Genomic DNA, 16,263 nt, shown 5'->3' with positions numbered 1-16,263 from the left:
GGATGCTGCTAAGAAAGCAATAGATCTCACACTGGCCCCAGATCAGAAGACATACCGCAGTTTGTCATAATACGGCAGGTGCCAGATGGATTGGGTTTCCACAACGTGACAGTGTAATGTGTCGCTGAATTATAGGTGTTAATATAAGTGTTTCACAGTCCACATACAGTATCTCTGTGGCTGAAAGTTAAGTGTCGTCCCATCGGACACAGCAGGATGACGAGGATAGCACAGTCACAAACAGAGTGACATTCAGAACATGACATACAGTTTTTATTTATTAAGGAAATGGCAAAAAGGTGTCACTGTGCATGAACTGTGCATAGAAGTGAATGAAAAGAGATGCAGGTATATGGATATATGATATATATATATATCTATATAAGAATTTTTGCATGAAGGGAAGACTTATTTCCAGACGCGAACAAAATCTGCAGAGACACGCATAAATATATACTTTTTCTAACAATACCTCCATTCATTTCTATGACATAAGAATAGATAGATAAGAAAGGCTCAGTAGCAAAGGATGATTGTTTCAAGGTCGGTTTACGCAGAATAATCTTCAGAAAGTAAAAACAGCATATCAATTTTATATAAATGTTTACCAATTAAAACAGATGAGAGGCTTTTTTCAGAGTTTTTAGAGAATGGAATGTAACAGATTTGCAACGTGTGTCATCTGGGTTCTTTATATACTGTCTCTGCTTTAGATGTAGGGACTAAGGTATGAACTACACTGTGTCAGTGAGGGTCCTCAGAAAATCCACATGTACAAATGTGTGTTTGTTTGAGTATCAAGGCCCCATAATTGTCTATTATTTTTATAAATGGGACCATAAGTTACACAATGAATACATGCTGTATTGAAGTAGACTTAAAACTAGCAATTGAGACCATTAACTCGTTATAATGTTTAAAAAAAAATGTTTACTGAGGTAATAAATCAAGTGAGAAGCAGAGTCATTTCCCTTTAGACTTATATGGAGACTGACTTTGTTTTGGAGCCAGTGGAGTCGCCCCCTGCTGGAAATGAGGTAGAATGCAGGTTTCAGGCACTTCTGCATAGGCTTCACTTTTCAAGACAAAAACTCTGTCTTCTCTGTCTACACACAACACACAAACGGCATTTCTAAAAGTTTTCCCCCTGGCCTGAGTTTTCCAAAAGCTCCTTTTACAGTGACTTAAAATGCTGTTTGTGTGTGGACGAAACGCCAAAACGCATAGAAAAGCTATGTTTTAAAATCTATGTGTACATGTGGACTAGGCCTGAGGTTGGTTGTACAAATCTCCTTGATCCCAGAAAGATCAATGAAGCAACACCTGTGCTGTGTGTACGAGGTGCACAAATGTAACCTTTTGAAACCTGGAGGTGTTTAGTTTGAGAGGGAATGGTAGATGGTTGTTTTTGTTGGATTCCATTTTGTTTTATCTTAATGAAATGTCGTTCAGCAGACTGGCTGGCAGCCCTAAAAAACAGGGTGCGTGTTTCACCCACACACTTCTGGATGTGAGTCGACACATACTCTCAGACTGTGTGTGGTATAATGAGACCTGCTAACTGTAATAAACATAAAGAAGTTAGAACAATGTACGGTCTTGTCTCCAGCAGCTGGATCATCAGAACACAAATTATATGTTTACTGTAGATTTGGTTTGTTGGCAGTTGAGAGATGTGTGATTTGGATGGATAGTTTAGGAGTTTACTAAGAGAAGAAGACGGGAAGACTGTGATTGTTAAAGCCACACTGAGAGAGCTTTATGAAAAGGAAAAGAGAATAGTATAATAGGACGAATAATGTCAAGTCACAACATGCTGCTGTCAATTTTGTTTTATGTTGTAATTTCTGTACTTCTGATGATTTCTTAATCCAACAAAGGCTGACCGCACGTCGTTCGTTCTTTTCTTCTCATTTCTTTATGCTGGGGTTTTATATTTTTCCTAAATAATCACTAATGGCGCTTACCCACTGCTAGTACCAGCTCTGCTCTACTCTTCTCGGCAGTGAAAATGTAGTTTCAAAAGAAGCTGGAGGCAGCAAAAAAAACGCCACTGGCTAAACTATTTAAAAATGGCATTTTTTTTTCAGGACACTACCATCTGTCGCTAGCAATGATGACATAGTGATTAGTAACGATTCTCTCCGACCAATCAATAGTCTGCAGGTTTTCACGTCACCTTTTGGTCTCGCCTCAGCTCGCTTGGAACCTCGACGGAGGTGGTACTAAAAAAAGTACCTGTTAGCTAGTACCAGGGACTTTTTTTCGTAATGGAAAACCAAAAAAGGCGGGTAGAGTCGAGGCAAGTCGAGCAGATAATGGGAAAAAAAGCCAAACCCCCCCCACACACACACATACACACACACCTTTCTGTCTGTGGTTCTCAGCTCAAAACCCATCAGTGCCCATTGGTGGTGCTGTGCATTGTTTTATTCATTATATTTGGGATTTTTCAAAACCATTGAGATCTTGACTAGAATTTAAAACAAAGTTCTGTATCTTTGAAGGGCGTTCAGCCATGCAACATGTATTATTTGTAATGATAGACCCACCGGTGACTGACGGGGGATGTGGAGGCTGAAGAAAAACAAAGAACAAAATCAAGACCTTGTTTTATGAATTCCACAGTATTTGGCTCATGAGGTGAACTGGGAAGCTTTAGACAGTTAGTGAACTTTGTGCTGTATGCTGTATATCAGAAGTCACTGTTTAAAAGTTAAGGGTTTCATCTCCCCCAACAAATCCCAGTCTTTCTGTGATGTTTTTTTACTAAAATTACCAAAGTTATAGAAGGTGTAATAGATCTGACTAGTGTCCAAAGTAAATTTCCAACTTCTAATGGGGTTCGTTGTACAAACGGGTCAAATCTATATGGCATCGTCTCACATTTTTCAATAAGAATATTAAGACTTTACCCTGTGCTCTTGCAGGCCTCCTGACCCTCATCGCCCCGCTGGACTTTGAAGTTTCCCGGCAGTACTACCTGTCTGTAGAGGGAAGTCGTGGCAAGTCGTCCCTCAGTGACATCACCACCGTCATCATCAACGTGACGGACCTGAACGACAACCCGCCAGTGTTCGGACAAGGCGACTACAGCGCAGCGATATCGGAGGATCTGACGCCCGGAAGCCTGGTGATGAAGGTAAGAGCACAGAGGGACACAGCTATTTTTGTGTATATATATATATATATATATATATATTAAGGCTGTAACGGTTCATCTATTGTAACAGTTTGTTTATTTGTGCCTAACCTCTGACAACGGTCAATTTAAAAGATTTCCATCAGGTTTTATATATATATATATATATATGTAGTTTTTGTTGAGTAATTATGAGATGATTTAGAACATTGGTGTTTGACCCAAATGCAGTTATTTACACATTTTTAAAGGGAATGTGTACTTTAAGTATGTTTCAAACCAACAGCTGTTGTCTTTCAAGCATCGCACCAACAAGCTGGGCTGTAAAGAAATAGTGAAGAAGAATGAGGAATTCTTCAACATCATCATTCACATCATTCACACATCATCATCATCACACAAACACATCAGCAATCTTTAACTGAATCACTGACTTGAGGATTGGATTTTAAATTAAATATATTTCCAAGGTTCAATTTAACTGAAAGGCATTTCTCCATTATCTGTCGCTTCACAACGGAATTTTCTGTGTTGTGCCTTTCAGCCTCAACACGTACACACACCCACACACACACACGCACGCACACACACACACACACAGAGTACACACACAGAGTACACACACACACACAGAGTACACAAATGACATGCATCAGCACATGCATAGCAAGATACAAATCTATTCATTTTAAATTTTTCAATTCATTTTTATTATCTCACACACACACACACACACACACACACACACACACACACACATACACAGGAGAATACACAAACGTGTAAGCAATTTGACAGCGTATGACAACTGGCAGCCTGCTGATGATTCAAATAATAAAAAAGGATTACACACAAACAGAATTCATTTCATGAAAAATCACATACACTGGTACTTTAATACACGCAGTAACAATAAGGCAGTATGAGATGATCTGGCAGCTTGTCGATAGTGTACATTTGTAAAAAAAAAAAAAACGCACACACACACACACACACACACACACACACACACACACCCACAGTTATCCAACAACATGTCAGCCGTCATCTGTGGGGCCAGCAGCAGAGATAAGACAGCAATAACACAGCTCAGCGGCTCACTGATGGTCAGGCCTCGGCTGGATGATGAGTCTGTAATAATAGGGTTTCGTGTTTGACATTTTTCTTCTCCCGTCGGCTGTTTCCATCTCTCATTTTTCAACATTTAACAGCAACATGTCACAGTTTAAACTATATTCACATACCGGGGAGAGAGTCTTCTGTCAGTGGAGCACAATTATAGGAATTGTTGTTACAAAATGATAAAGTAATAAAGCGGAAAACAAGCTCAGTACATGGTTTTATTGGTCCATCTTAATGAGTCATCTTTGGCTGTTATTGAGCCCAAAAGTCTTTCTTTTTTAAACAAATTAAACAAGCTGCCACTGAAGACTATTATATACACCCTGTTTCAATTTTGTTTTTAAGAATTTTCAATTTACAACTAATTAAAAAATCTCTAATGTGTTTTGGCATGAAGCCTTCGTCACATCAGGTTAATAACAAGGCTAAAAGAAGCTACAACCAGAACAAACTGCACATGAACACAGATATCAGGTTACTGCAGTGCAGGTAAACACATTATCTGCTGGAATGACCCTAGAGGGGCCTTAATCACATTTTCTTTATGATTAACAATTTTTATTCATTTTTAGCCTTTGAGCCTTTATCACATGTTTTCCACTAGAAGGACACCATAGAGGGCACCATAGAGGCCACTGTATCACATTTTCTCCACTAGAAGGACACCCTGGAGGTCAATTTAGCACATTTTCTCCATTGTAAGCACACAGTATAGGGCACTTTATCACATTTTCTTTATGATTAACAATTCTTATTCATTTTTAAGCGATATACAAAATACACAATTTACCACAAGAACACATCCCCCCGGACCCTCCACTTGCCATCACCACTTAGACAAAAATCAAGAAATCACATTTTCTTCACTGGAAGGACCCCCTAGGGTACATTATCATGTTTGCTTCACTGGAAGGACCCTGTAGAGGGCACTTTATCACATTTTCTCCACTGGAAGGACTCCCTAGAGGGCACTTTACTTTGTTTTCTTCACTCACAGGGCACGCTAGAGGGCACTTCATCAACACATTGTCCCCACGTTGATGGCACTTTATCATGTTCTATCTACCATCGGGGCATACAAGTGGGCACTTGGAGTGTTTTTTTAGACCATGGGGACACCATGGAGAAGTGCTGTAGATAACTGTGACCTCTGACTTTAATAATTATCATTAGGCATTGTTGTTGCTTTGTTGGGTGCTATCAGTTTAGTGTGTGGACTTCTGCCTGACCTCAGGAAAAAGGCAAGACAAAAGGGAGACGTATTCCTCTCCTCACCTTTCCTCACCTCCCTTTCTTTACCTCCAGGTTACAGCAACTGATCAAGATGGTCCCATCAACAATCTACTGCGTTACTCCATAGTGAGTGGAGACGCTGCGCAGCAGTTCTCTATTCACCCTCGTAGCGGAGAAATCACAGTCCGCACTGCGCTGGACAGAGAAGAGGTCAGTATGTTTCTGTACGGTCAAATAAGTCGAAACGACTTATTTGACCTTATTATAGATATAAAGATGAATTTTTTAACACAAGACATAAAGGTTAAACAACTCAGAAAGTAAAACAAACAACAATAAAATAGAAAGGAACAACAATTGTAAAGAGTTAAATAAAAGAACATTGTGAAATTCCCCTCTTTTTCCTCTCCAGATCCCTCATTACTCTCTGACGGTGCAGGCAGCAGATGAAGGTGATCCTCCCCTGTCCTCAGCGGTCCTCATCACCATCACTGTCACCGATGTCAACGACAACCCGCCCGTCTTCTCCCAGGTCAACCACAGTCTGCTGCTGCAGGTATGACAGCCACAAAATCTCCAACACGTCTGCTCAACAGTGCGGGTCCTAAATGAACTTTTTTGTCCACCAGCCAAAAGGCAAGTGAATGTTTAAATTGGACCAGCCACTCAATGGATAACCATTGTTTTTTTGGCTGGTGAGTGAAGCGAATCTACCAGCCACTTGCATATTTTACCAGCATTTGGCTAGTAGATGGTATTAATTTTGGACCCTGGACGAATGTGTTGCCACGGTGCTACACGGGGGGTGGGGGGGAAATAGCACTTGAATTCATGTGTGAAATTGGACAACACAAGGGACAAATATTAACTCGCTTTTACATGAACATAAGCAGAACATGCAAATACTCCCAACAAGTTTAGTTCATCTGTTCATGTTAGGTCATGACTTAAAAAAGCTTGCAAGTTTTAAAGTATTCTCCAGAAAAAAAGAAGAAGAAAATAACATTCCTCCTGGCTGCCTAACAAGGTGATGCTGATGACAGATGTTGTAATGATTGAAAATAGTTAAAGAGAAATCTCTGAAGGTCTGTCATTTTCTCTCAACATATCTTTCTGGGTCATTAGAACTCCATCTCCAGCACAGTCCAGCAGAAAATATGCTGACCTGTAAGTGCTGCTCTATCATAGCTGCGGCGCCCAGACCTCATTAAAACTGTGTGCTAAAACCAAAGCGGTTTCTGAGCCTTGTTGGGATCAAAGAGGCAGGAAGATCGGCTGTCATGATTTGTGTGTGTGTGTGTGTGTGTGTGTGTGTGTGTGTGTGTGTTTGAGAGTTTGTGTTGCTTGCAGGACATCAATGCCACCCTTTCACCTAAAACCTCTAATTACAGGGCTAAGTTTGCTAGAGTGAACAACGTTTACCTCCGCTTTTATATGTTTGTGTGTGTAAAAGCTTCAGTACAGCTTCATGTGCGTTCATGCCTTTGGCAGCAGAACTATCACAGAGTTGTTTCAGTCACGCTGGCTGTTGCCCACCAACTGTGCCAGCTCGCCATCACTCTGCCTGCTGCAGCTCTGCCAGCTCAGAAACTCTTATTCAGTCACAGAATACCTGTGCGCTGTGTGATGACGAATCCTAATTACGTGATATCGTCCCATCAGCTAATGTCCACTGCCAGCTTGGCCTGATGAAGAAAAGCTCTGAGTGATGATTAATGGATGGATGATGGATTTTGCTAAAACTGGAAAGGAGTTGTCATTATTTTCCAAACAGGTGTTGCCAGTCAGCAGCAGCAGTGGCGTTGTCTCTCCCGGAGACATTGCATGCCATTGATTGACTATTTGTCACTGTTGGACGCCTTTTTAATACGACTGGCACATCTGTTGTCGTGAAGAGTCAGCGCTCAAACATATGCGTTTAAATGTGTTTTTCTAAAGATCTAGTTGTTGTCTGGTGTGTTACATTACTTAACTCGCTGAACCAGCCACTGTTTGACGATTATCCTACTTTGTGCTTCTGTAAGTGGATTTCTCACAATTACCCATGAGCACCCACTGAATCAGTGTGTGTGGTCTATACAGTTTAACAACTGCAAAAGACCAATTAATTCCTTACTGGGAACTCTGGAACCGGGGTGATACTGTGGTGAAGAGAAGCAGACTATCTGTGGGTGGGAAGGTAAATCTCTCCCAGCTTTAATGCCTTGCTCAAACCACTGACTCAAACTCATAACCCTGACTCACTCTTTAAACTACCGACCTGCACAGGGAGTCAAACTCATAACTCTGACTCACTCTTTAAGTAACTTCTTGTGTATTCCTCACACTCTGATGAAGCCATTCTTTGTGTTTTGGGATGCAGGCTCTAATTGAAATTTGAAAGACCACACCGGAGTTGCGTGTTTTAGCCCATTAACTCCAAATTGCCCATCTCCCAAAGGAAGCTGTACGTTTTTTAGATTGATAACCCAACTTCATCGTATTAGTGTCAGCAGGCTTTGGAAAGCACACAGACTTTTTTAAGGTGGGTAATCCATCACGGTGAACAATTTAAGGACTTTATTATTTTTCTAGTTAAAGTTACTGTGCTGTGGAACCAAAGGTGAAAGCAGGGGCCATTTTAAAAACCTTTCTTGATGGTACAGTAACTTTTGATATAGTGAGGTGCCATAAAGTTTTAAGTACTGATGAGCCATATTGTTGGAAAGTCAGGTCCAAAAGATAAAACAATCAAATGCTGTGTCATGTTGAATTTGGGTGCTCCAGCAGTTTACTCTTGAATCTCTTGTGTCGGAGTGTCCTTGAATGCACCAAAAGTGAAGGCCTTGAAAACCACAATATTCAACGGTGCTGATTAAACTTTGATGAGGTGAAGAAACAAATGAGGCAACAAAATGGGATTGTTCTCTTTTTAAAGTGAATTTTCATAGCATACTGATATGATTGGAAGATGATCTAAACATGTAAACAAATGCTATGGAAAATGAAATGGGTACTCCTAGCTAAAACTAATGTTTACGTACTTCCCCCTTTTCACCTGTAAGGCATTAAGCCATAGGAGTTCCCTCAAAACAAATGGAGTCTAATATAATATAATCTTTCTAATATGTTCTATATTGTTCTAATATAATTGCCAAATTTATGTCCGATAGCTCGGACTTAAATGTGCAGTAGGTAAGCCTTATAAACTAACTTTCTGTCATATTTGCTGAAACTGACCCCATGTTCCAGTAGAACTACATGAAAGCAGGTCATTTAAAAAAAATAATCCAGCTCCTCTGGCACCACCTACAGCCTGTAGTGTGATTTGCAAAAATCCACAGCTCCCTGTTCAGATGCACCAATCAGGGCCAGGGGAGGGGTGTTTAACTGCATGTCAATCACTGCTCATGCACACACATTCATTCTCCCTTGTGGGGGGAGGGGCTTAGGAGAACGTTTTGGGCTTTAGCAGAAAGGGGGGAGGGACTGAGAAGATGTCGATGTTCAAAGTCCTGGATCTTCACAATCCTACCTACAGCACCTTTAATATTCAGTATATCTCTGTATAACAGCAGCACAAACTCCAGGCTCTTAGATGACCATAACGTTGAATCATCACCTCGTTAAAACAGTCTAAACCAAAACTGAAAATGTTTTCTTTTTTTTAACAAACTTTATTAAACAATATATAACGAACAGATACAGACATTAGTATTTGAAAAAGGCAACGTCTCATCTCATTTCATTTCTACAAGCATTGACAAAAACATTCACACCTTTAAGTCTTCATGGCATTTAACTGCAGACGTACATTTTTTCCCCTTTACAGCATTTCAGAGACTCAATCAAGGAGTTATAGTCAAATAATAATAAGAATGGTTTGTATTTTTTAAATTTGGATTTATGATTATGAAATGTACCCAATAATAACACAAGGTTAAGAAATGTTTTCAATTGTCCGTCTTTGTATATAAAAATAACTGTACATTATAATCTTCATGAAGGTTGGGTTTATCGCAGGACGCCGCTTTAAACTGGAAATAAAATAAAGTCAAATAATAGAAGTTGAACACAAAGGGGAACTAATGCACCTGGTCTCCTGCAGGAGGGCGAGCCAATCGGCAGCGGAATCCTCCAGCTGGTGGTGACGGACAAAGACACGCCCAGGAACGGCCCACCTTTCTCCATCCACATCGTCAGCGGCAACGAGGACCGCCGTTTCCATGTCGACCAGGGTGGCCTGCTGTCGCTCTCTGCCCCACTCCGAAAGAAGGTCAAACCCCATCACCAGCTCAAGATACAGGTGAGAAGGCTGTGAAAACTCTAGGATTATAGACGGAATCACTGCGACGTCGCGCTACCAAAAAAAATCCCTTCCGAGTAGACAAATTGCCGCTGATTTAAATTGCGGAGTAGAGCTGTAACAATTCCAAATGTTGCTATAGAATGAATTGTTTCAGAAATAACAATATAATTGTCTCTTTCAGTCAAATTTAAAAAAATATTTATTTATGGATTACTTTTTTTTTTTTTTAAATAAAGTTTTGAATGAATCCCAGGATATGGAACGGCGATTTTCAGCCCTAGTCTTTAGGGTTGATTTATATACAAGCTCCAAGTCCTGGATCCTGTCCCGCTCACCTGTTTTTCCCTCTTCCTTAACCTGTTCACCTTTTGTAGTGTAAAAAAAGGTAGTGCCATACAGGATCTGTCTCATCTCACATTTCACCCCTGAGATTCACATCTTTTTGCTGGAATCTCATGACAGTAAAATGAAAAAAATGAAACGCTGACGGCGCCGCAGAGTGTCCCCCGTTGCCCGTTACTGTGCTGCTGACGTTGTTGTCAGGAGAGGAAGTGCTAACAGAGAAATGATCATGTTCCGCTGCAGTCCTGAAAGTGATACAGCTGACTGCACAAGCCGAGAGTCCTGACGTAGTTTGGGTTCACCCATGAGCAAAAAAAGTTCCGTCTTTGACTTCAGGGTGCAGATAATTAGCTTTTCTTTCGTTTTGGATGTGGAGGGGGTCCACACCGTCTGCATATTCCCATCATAGTTACGGGTATACATTGTTCTTCAGGGGTCATTTAAAAATATCAAGTTGTATTATTAAGAAACTTCAGGATGTCCACCGCCGTGAATGTAATAACATTTCAAGTTATTAACTGCTGATATTTTGCAAAATGAGATTTCAACTCCAATCCATAATTTGGGTTTTAATAAAGTTTAACCTGGTATGTCTTTCCACTACGAATAATATACGGTTATTATGAGCCACAACTTTCAGGGACGTTCAAGATCATGAACAGGAAGCTTTTTTGAGTACAGTTGAATATGTATATTAGTGGATTGCATTGCATGGAGTTTTGTAGCTGGGTCAAATGTTTTTGGATTGAAAACTGCTGATAGAGAATACTTTAGTCCAAATAACTGCATTTCTTATTTTTGTCCAGCTGGTCAGTGTAAATTAAATCCACATACGCAGCATTTAAGGTATCATGGGAGGCAAACTGTTCATTAAGAATAGAAATAATTCCAATCTAACACTTTTTCCCTATTTCCTACAACGCTAATTATCTCTTGACCCCTTAGAGGGAAGAGTTTGACATTTTGGGAAATAAGCTTATGAATATCGAGCTGGAGTTGGCAGCCGGAGAGCTTAGCTAAGCACGAAGACTGGAAACGAGAAAACAGCAAACATGGCTCTGTCCAACTGTTAACAAAGCTTCTAAAGCTCACTAATTAACAAGTTGGATCTCATTCGGTCATAGAAACGTATTCATTAATTCTAGGGCCGCAACTAACGTTTTCACTAACATTTTCATCGTGGATTCATCTTTTGATTATTTTTTCAATTAAAATCGATTAGTTGTTTGTTCTATAAAATATCAGCAAATGGTAAAAATGGTTTTCCGAAGTCCAAGATGATGTTGTTAAATGTCTTGTTTTGTCCACAACTCAAAGATATTCAGTTTACTGTCACAGAGGAGTGAAGAAACTAGAACATATTCACATTTAACAAGCTGGAGTCAGAGAAATCTACTTTGTTTTCATTAGAAAAACGACTCAAACATGAATCGATTATCAAAATAGTTTGGCAATTAAGTAAATAGTTGACAACTAGATTAGATTAGATTAGATTAGATTCAACTGTATTGTCATTGTGCAGAGTACAAGTACAAAGACAACAAAATGCAGTTTGCGTCCAACCAGAAGTGCAAAAAGAACAGAAAAGTGAAATGTGATATTCAAGTATAGACAGGTGGTGCATAGACAGGACAAGAAATATATTGCAATATTATAAGAGCAAAATAAATATGGCTATGTAATATGAACAGTGTATGAACAACATGTACAGATATGTGCAATGTAGTAGCAGTGGCATTTTAATAGTAGTAAGAATAATATAGATATATGCAGTGTATTAGCAGAATATATAATAAGAAAAACTAAGAAAAATATGGATATTCTGTATGAACCATATAGACAGATACTAATTGATTAATTGATTAATCAATGAATCTTTGCAGCTCTAATTCATTCACACAAAAACCGAAGCCCAAAAACAAACTTGTTGTAGTGTTACATGTAGAACTTTTTTCTTGACAGAGAGCAGTGATTTCCCAGAGGTCTAATCTTTGCGCTATGTGCTCTTCATGCACCAATCAGGTGACAGACAGCGGCCACCCTCCCCTCTCCTCCATCTGTGTGGTCAACATCAATGTCACAGAGCAGAGCAAGTATCCTCCCTCCGTAGTGCCTTTGGAGGTCTTCATCACCACCTCCAGTGGTCTGTTTGCCAACCGGGTGATCGGCCGGCTCCACGCCTCGGACCAGGACCTGCAGGATGTCCTGACCTACAAGTTAGTGTCAGAACAACCAAACGGGGGGAGGTTCTCTGTTGACCTCGCCGACGGCAAAATCTGGGCGGATGAAAACCTGAAGGAGGGCTCCTACTCCCTCAACGTCAGCGTGACCGACGGGAAGTTCAGCGTCTGGACCGGGGTCAGAGTTCACGTGTGGGCGGCCGACCAGAGGACACTGGACTCGGGCCTGACGCTGCAGCTGCTCGGGCTGTCCCCGGAGGAGTTTCTGGGCGACCACTGGAGAGGCCTGCAGCGCAGCCTCGGACAAGCTCTGGGTTTACCCAGACATGAGCTCCACATGGCCAGCCTTCAGCAGCTACCCGACGCCCAGGTCCTGGAGGCCCTGCTCATCTGGAGGCCTCAGAGTGGGCTCGTCCAGTCTCTGCCAACCAACAGACTCGCAGGTGATCAATTAATACAAGATAAATGTTAAGCCATGGCGCGAAAATGTCACAATGAACTGATTCAGGGATTAATGTATGAGCACTGCACCATATGGAGGAAATGTGATATACAGTACATTTTAAATAAATTAGAAGAAGAAAAATTTTGAGGGTAAGAATCTGAATCTAGATTCATATCAGTTTTTTTCATACTTTTGGCATCTTACTTTTGATTCAGACTCGCAGGAATGCAGAAATGTACTTCATTTAAAGGATGGAAAGTTGAGGAGCTATTAGTTTAATGAGTCTCAGGCGATTTGCCATTGCAAAGGAGAAAGAAACACAAATATAAACATCTTGCAGCCCTACATATTATGTAAATAAAAAAAAATAAAAATAAAATATATATATATATATATATATAAAGTTGATGTGCCTGTTGAGGGCGGGCCGTGACTGGGTCGATAAGACACTACATAAAGTTCCAGATTTAAAACACAAATGACATTGTAGTTCGACATCTTTGCAAACTGAGCCCCCGAACACATCACTAATTAGCTTTTGAATAATTGCACCTCATTCCGAAGACATTAACTAGGCGGAAATACAGAACAATGATTACTTTGGACACAAAGTGAGTGAGATAATCCCTGTGACATGAAAAGTCTCTTTGAAATGTGCCATCTGAAAGCCTGATCTCTTTGATGTAGGTGTGATATCGGACATCGAAGACTCTCTGGGCCTCAGCATCCTCAGGGTGAGCCACAACGGGTGTCTTGGTACCGGCTGTCCGCCGCGAGGCTGCAGGAACGCCGTGCGACTAACCCATGAAAGACTGAGCCATTTCACCACCGCCAGAGCCGGTTACATCACCCCACAACACACATGGGAGAGCGTCTGCCCCTGTAACGGTGTGTGTGTGTGTGTGTGTGTGTGTGTGTGTGTGTGTGTGTGTGTGTGAGTGAGTGATACATTTGATGTAATGGTATTGGTTAGTATCTTTATATACACTAATTAAATACATAACACTATCTCTAAATTCAAATGAGGAACCTTTTATAGATAAGCTCTGCAAAGCTGTGCCTCAGGTGGTAGAGTGGGTTGTCCATTTGTGTGTGTGTGTGTGTGTGTGTGTGCGTGCTTGTGCGTGCGCTTTAGAGAGGCGTTAATGAGCGAGTGTGTTTGTGGGCATTGAGTTGAGCATGTAAATCAGGGAGCGAGCCGCAGCCTTTTATCAGCAGGAGCCCCAGTTTTGAGTTTCAGAGACACACTAACACACAGCTCATCACACTCCTCTCTGCTGAAGAGCAGCAGGAGAAAACGAGCCGAACGTGACCTCCGACAGAGTCATTAAAGACCAACTCTCTCTCCTAACTTAACATCCACACTGAGCAAAGAGTGCACACTGTCTCGTCCAACTGTGGATGTCGACGTGCAACAGAAAACCACATGAAGGTGTAACTGAGGAAAACCGAGTCGGAGAAATCTGATTCTATCCAAATCGATAAAATTGACATGTTCATGTTTTGTTTTGGTTTTTATTTCTACATAAAAGAACAATAACTATAACAGATGATGTGCATTAAATTAAAGACAAAGCACATGCAGGAAAGTGGCCTGTTAAAATGCTCAAAGCAAGATAAACACAATATATTATTTATTTTAAGAAAATATATAGAAAAGCATTTAGGGGATACAATGATAACAGAAACGAGGAGATTTATGGATCTGTACTGTCACCATCTGCAACTTATTTAAATCTTTTGCTGCTGTGTAGCTTCTCCATTTCCTCTGTGCATTGTGGACAATAATGTCAATCAACAAAAAACTCAAGTCAAGAGTTTGAGTTTGTTTACTGACTGCATGAGGATACTTAGTTTTGTCCGGTTTTTAATGTGTGAACACACTACCCACTCAAAACCTGCTTGGAAATAGCATGTAGATATAGATATAGCACGTAATCAAAATGTGTGAATTTTGCTACTTTGCGACCTGTCGTCTGTAGTCTCCTCAATGTCTTTAGTTAAAGCGTGCTTCCTGCCAGGCCTACACTGAGATGTCAGTTGTGGGGTTGAGGATGTGCTGAGTAAATACCGTCTCTGGTTTTTGTAACAGTTAGAAATAGAAGAAGAAAGTTTATTCTGTAATTTTCCGCTCAGTTCTTCTGGACTTTCCAAGCATAAAAACCCATCTTCCATCAGATTATATTCTTGCTCTTTGAAGAAGACTTGTATTCTCAGTAAAATCGATAAAGATATCTGTTGCTGCCAGAGATCAAAGAGCCATCTTCCTCTTACCTGTTGAAACACAGTGATCTGAGGGAGTAATCCCCAGGATTTCATAGAAATTACTCAGAACATGTTTAGTGTGAATGCTGGCCCTCTTCTATCCTAGGCGACAGCACATCTAAACCCCCGAGCAGCAGTGCCACCTCGTCGGATCCTCCTCGGTGATTTGTGTCGGCATTCCTGTGAGGATTAGTGATGTGAGGACAGAATAAGGACTCTCCAGGATATACACTCATTATCAGCTTGTTTGGAGTCTTCTTCACTCATGGAAGATCTACTGAATGTCTAAAAAATGCCATATTTTGACTATATCGGATACCCCTTTAGTCTTAAGAGACTGTGGGGTGCGATGCATATCTTAAAAGAAGTCGGACTGGGTGCCTGGGTAGCTCACCTGGTAGAGCGTGCCCCCATATACAGAGGCTTAGTCCTCGCCGTAGCGGCCGTAGGTTCCAACCTTTGCTGCTTGTCATTCCCCCTCTCTCTCCCCTTTCATGTCTAAGCTGTCCTATCGAATAATGGCCGAAAATGAGTCATACTGACTGTGTTAGACTACGGTTTGGTCTGATGTTAAAACTTAACTCTATTTCTGTCCCAAAACTCTGACTTTTCACATATTATTGTGTAAATTACAGTGTATTTGTTAAATCATGAGGTCATAACAGGACAGTTGTAGTGCAAAAGTCGATTCATCACCAGCTAGTATCCAAATCAGAAAGGCTTTGTTGTCTATCACTTGCCAATGGATCTCATGCAGATATGCCAAAGATTTTCTGGGTCAAGCGTCTTCATTTTGAGCATTTGCTGCCTTTCTCTGTTTTATGTCACTGTAGTTTAATTATTGTTGGATTGGTCGGACTAAACGAGATATTTGAGAAACGAGATGCGTTCAGCTCTGAAATACCATGATGGCTTTTACAATTTCCTGGCACTTTATGAACTAAACTTTTATTCAGCTAATTATAATAATTATAATACACAGATGAATCTGTAACAATAACTAATATGTTAGTTGCGGCCCTGGAAATTTTACAAAGATGTAAACCGCTTTCAGGGAATAGTGTTTTGATTAAAATACGTATAAAATAAGTTATAAAGTTCGGCCAATCTGACAGTGGAACGGAAGAAATTTTTGACCTTTTAAACACTCAAAGTTTGATTATAAAGTTGCACTTTATGCATTTGTCATTAAATATTCATGTTTGCTTTTTTACCCATAAAGCCAGTCTGTTTCAAACTGGTGACC

At 40.5% G+C, this 16,263-nt stretch overlaps 1 protein-coding gene across 1 annotated transcript in view; it reads left to right on the top strand.

Annotated features, from left to right (window-relative positions):
- fat2 (FAT atypical cadherin 2) overlaps positions 1 to 16,263 on the top strand; it is a 114,300-nt gene that overhangs the window by 73,120 nt on the left and 24,917 nt on the right. Inside the window, exons 17-22 of the mRNA XM_078260025.1 lie at positions 2,931 to 3,142; positions 5,570 to 5,707; positions 5,910 to 6,053; positions 9,585 to 9,782; positions 12,150 to 12,750; positions 13,440 to 13,640. Of these exons, the coding sequence (XP_078116151.1) occupies positions 2,931 to 3,142; positions 5,570 to 5,707; positions 5,910 to 6,053; positions 9,585 to 9,782; positions 12,150 to 12,750; positions 13,440 to 13,640 (1,494 nt within the window). The remainder of the gene's footprint in view (positions 1 to 2,930; positions 3,143 to 5,569; positions 5,708 to 5,909; positions 6,054 to 9,584; positions 9,783 to 12,149; positions 12,751 to 13,439; positions 13,641 to 16,263) is intronic.

The sequence above is a fragment of the Sander vitreus genome, chromosome 10 (genome assembly GCF_031162955.1).
Source record: "Sander vitreus isolate 19-12246 chromosome 10, sanVit1, whole genome shotgun sequence".
Lineage (NCBI taxonomy): Eukaryota > Metazoa > Chordata > Actinopteri > Perciformes > Percidae > Sander > Sander vitreus.
Note: the sequence above shows the minus strand (reverse complement) of the source record. Positions and strands in the feature narration are given on the sequence as shown.